Source organism: Mycetomoellerius zeteki, unplaced genomic scaffold, assembly GCF_001594055.1.
Source record: "Mycetomoellerius zeteki isolate Tzet28-1 unplaced genomic scaffold, Tzet1.0 scaffold470, whole genome shotgun sequence".
In the NCBI taxonomy this organism is placed as follows: domain Eukaryota; kingdom Metazoa; phylum Arthropoda; class Insecta; order Hymenoptera; family Formicidae; genus Mycetomoellerius; species Mycetomoellerius zeteki.
In genome coordinates this window covers 78,929-81,297 of record NW_017257469.1, presented here as the reverse complement: position 1 = coordinate 81,297, position 2,369 = coordinate 78,929, and the positions used below count along the sequence as shown (strand labels likewise).

General features: G+C 33.6%; 2 protein-coding genes across 3 annotated transcripts in view; both read left to right on the top strand.

Annotated features, from left to right (window-relative positions):
- The window catches only part of LOC108727123 (cilia- and flagella-associated protein 61), a 9,223-nt gene extending 7,878 nt beyond the window's left edge, over positions 1 to 1,345 (top strand). Inside the window, exons 17-21 of the mRNA XM_018455066.1 lie at positions 3 to 98; positions 541 to 618; positions 731 to 847; positions 919 to 984; positions 1,110 to 1,345. Of these exons, the coding sequence (XP_018310568.1) occupies positions 3 to 98; positions 541 to 618; positions 731 to 847; positions 919 to 984; positions 1,110 to 1,298 (546 nt within the window). The 3' untranslated portion in view covers positions 1,299 to 1,345. The remainder of the gene's footprint in view (positions 1 to 2; positions 99 to 540; positions 619 to 730; positions 848 to 918; positions 985 to 1,109) is intronic.
- The window catches only part of LOC108727147 (homeodomain-only protein), a 17,851-nt gene that overhangs the window by 12,092 nt on the left and 3,390 nt on the right, over positions 1 to 2,369 (top strand). The gene's annotated exons all lie outside the window — the stretch shown is intronic.

Below are 2,369 nucleotides of genomic sequence, written 5' to 3'. Positions count from 1 at the left end.
TATTTGTAACCGGTTCTTGCGAATCTGAAATTGGATATTTTCGTATCCGATTGAATATGTACGACGCTGTGGAAAGTGTAACTTGCGCAAGCAAAAAGGTAATTCCGAAACTAATTAGACAAACAATACTCAACAATTGTTCTAGAGAAATTTTATATGTCACGCGATATTCGTCTTGCGATTCGGAACAGACGCTACTTCGTCTTAACGTAATGACAATTCATTAAATAAAAGAAGGGCTACGAGCCAATTATAATGTAAAATATTTAATAATTTAAAATTCGTACATACAAACTTTTCGACATCGATCGGGTCATTTTCAATGTAAAACAACAAACAATATTACATAAATTATCGGAAAATTCGGTCACATTATAATGTAATATTGTTTGTTGTTTTACATTGAAAATGACCCGATCGGTGTCGAAACGTTTGTATGTACGAATTTTAAATTATTAAATATTTTACATTATAATTGGCTCGTAGCCATTCTTTTATTTAGTGATTTATTCTGATTGAGTAATAACAATTGTTTTTCAGACATTCCGAGTGCAGGACATGATCGTTTTATATGGAAAACATGAGAGCATGTTAAACGAATTGAAATTCCGTTTTCGAGTAAGCGCCTAACTGACGATACAGTATTGAAATATTAAAGAGCGATGTTATATATATTTCTTAATATTTGCGCGTGTAAATGTCTCGCCTTTTAAAAATAATTTTTCTTCAGAATTCAGAAATCTCAGATTTCTACGCGTATTTTCGCGAACCTTGGGCCGCGGTGATTCTCCATGATAGATTCGATTGTCTGCGCGTCGAAAATCGAGCTACTTTGCTGTCGCGAACGGTAAGACGGTCGCTTTGCATTTCAACATCGTATGTCGATATTTATTCCAAGCATATTTTCTCAACATACAGGACATTTATGACAATTCTTTGGTCGACGATTGTATCCATACATTAATCAAGTCAAAGTGGAAAACGGTGAGTAATTTTATCTATGAGTTTATGAAGACGTCGCAATAAATGTATGATCCTTCCGAGAGTAAGGACCAAGCATCGATCAATGATAACGACGTGAATGAAAAAGCTCGAAGTTTTTTGCGCAGATATCTGAAAAGGATCGAAATTACATCGAATCTAGATACGCTGGCTCGGTTTATCATCAAGAATTAGAGAGTAATCTCATGAATTTTCTCGAGTTTTACGAGAATGAACTACCTATGTATTGTACTTTGCGTAAACAGCGCCAAATGTATATGGACATTAAAGAAAGTCCGTTATATTTCGATCAATAAAACATTTTTTGCAAATTCTCTTGATGAAGGTACGCGTATGTAGAGTAAGAGAAAAAGAGTATTAGAAAGAATTAATATTTAATTATTTATAATTATCCCTCTCTCTCTCTCTCTCTCTCTCTCTCTAGTACGTATGAAAATAGTGACGAAAAAAATGAAAAGTGTGTCTTAGACTTGTTGTACAATTTAAAATTGCTCACAGCGAGAAGTTTCTTTGCGTCAACGCTAACTGTAAAATAAGTAGATATAAAAATTTTTATATAATTAGTGATGCCAAAGTAAAGCAAATTTCTCGATCTTATTGAGCTACGGTTACTACACATACGCTACGGAGATTGCGTGTAAATCGACGCGATCGCGTCACAGCAAACATTTCTGAATTAAGATCAAAACCCCGCGTTGAATATATAGGTTCTAATATGGTCCTACTATAGCTCTTACTCACTCCAACGCGCTTGATAGAGTGAGTAGGAGCTATGGTAGGAGCATGTTGGAGCATGTTGGATCTTGCGACGCGAACAAACCTTATGTATACAGTTGTGCTCGATAAACGACTTCGTCGACGTTTATCTATTTTTGGTACGCAATTCTATTCGTGTAGGTCAAGTTTAATGTTTTACCAAGTCGTTTCATAACGGTGCGACTCGCATCAATGCGATTCGCAATATCGCATTGCCTGACGTCTGAATTACAGTCATGAGATATTCAGAAAAAAGTTGCGGATCATGACAGAATTCCTTAGGTGGCCTCAAAAGCTGATAGCATTTTAGTAAATTCAGTTTCGTATTTGCATCTTGTATTTTTGTATTTTCTTCTATCGAATAAATTTAAATGCTACATTACGAAATCATGTCTGGAGACACGATACCCTATAAGCACAAAATGTTCCTAGAATGTTACATGAATATTATTAAAAAAAATTAAAATAATGTTATTATAATATTTCGAAAATATCATAAATATTTTTTTAATATTACAGGAGTATTCTATAGAGGTTATATGTCCACTTATATAATAAACCTAGGTATTATATTTTAATATTCCTGAAACATTATTAAAATATTAATAAAT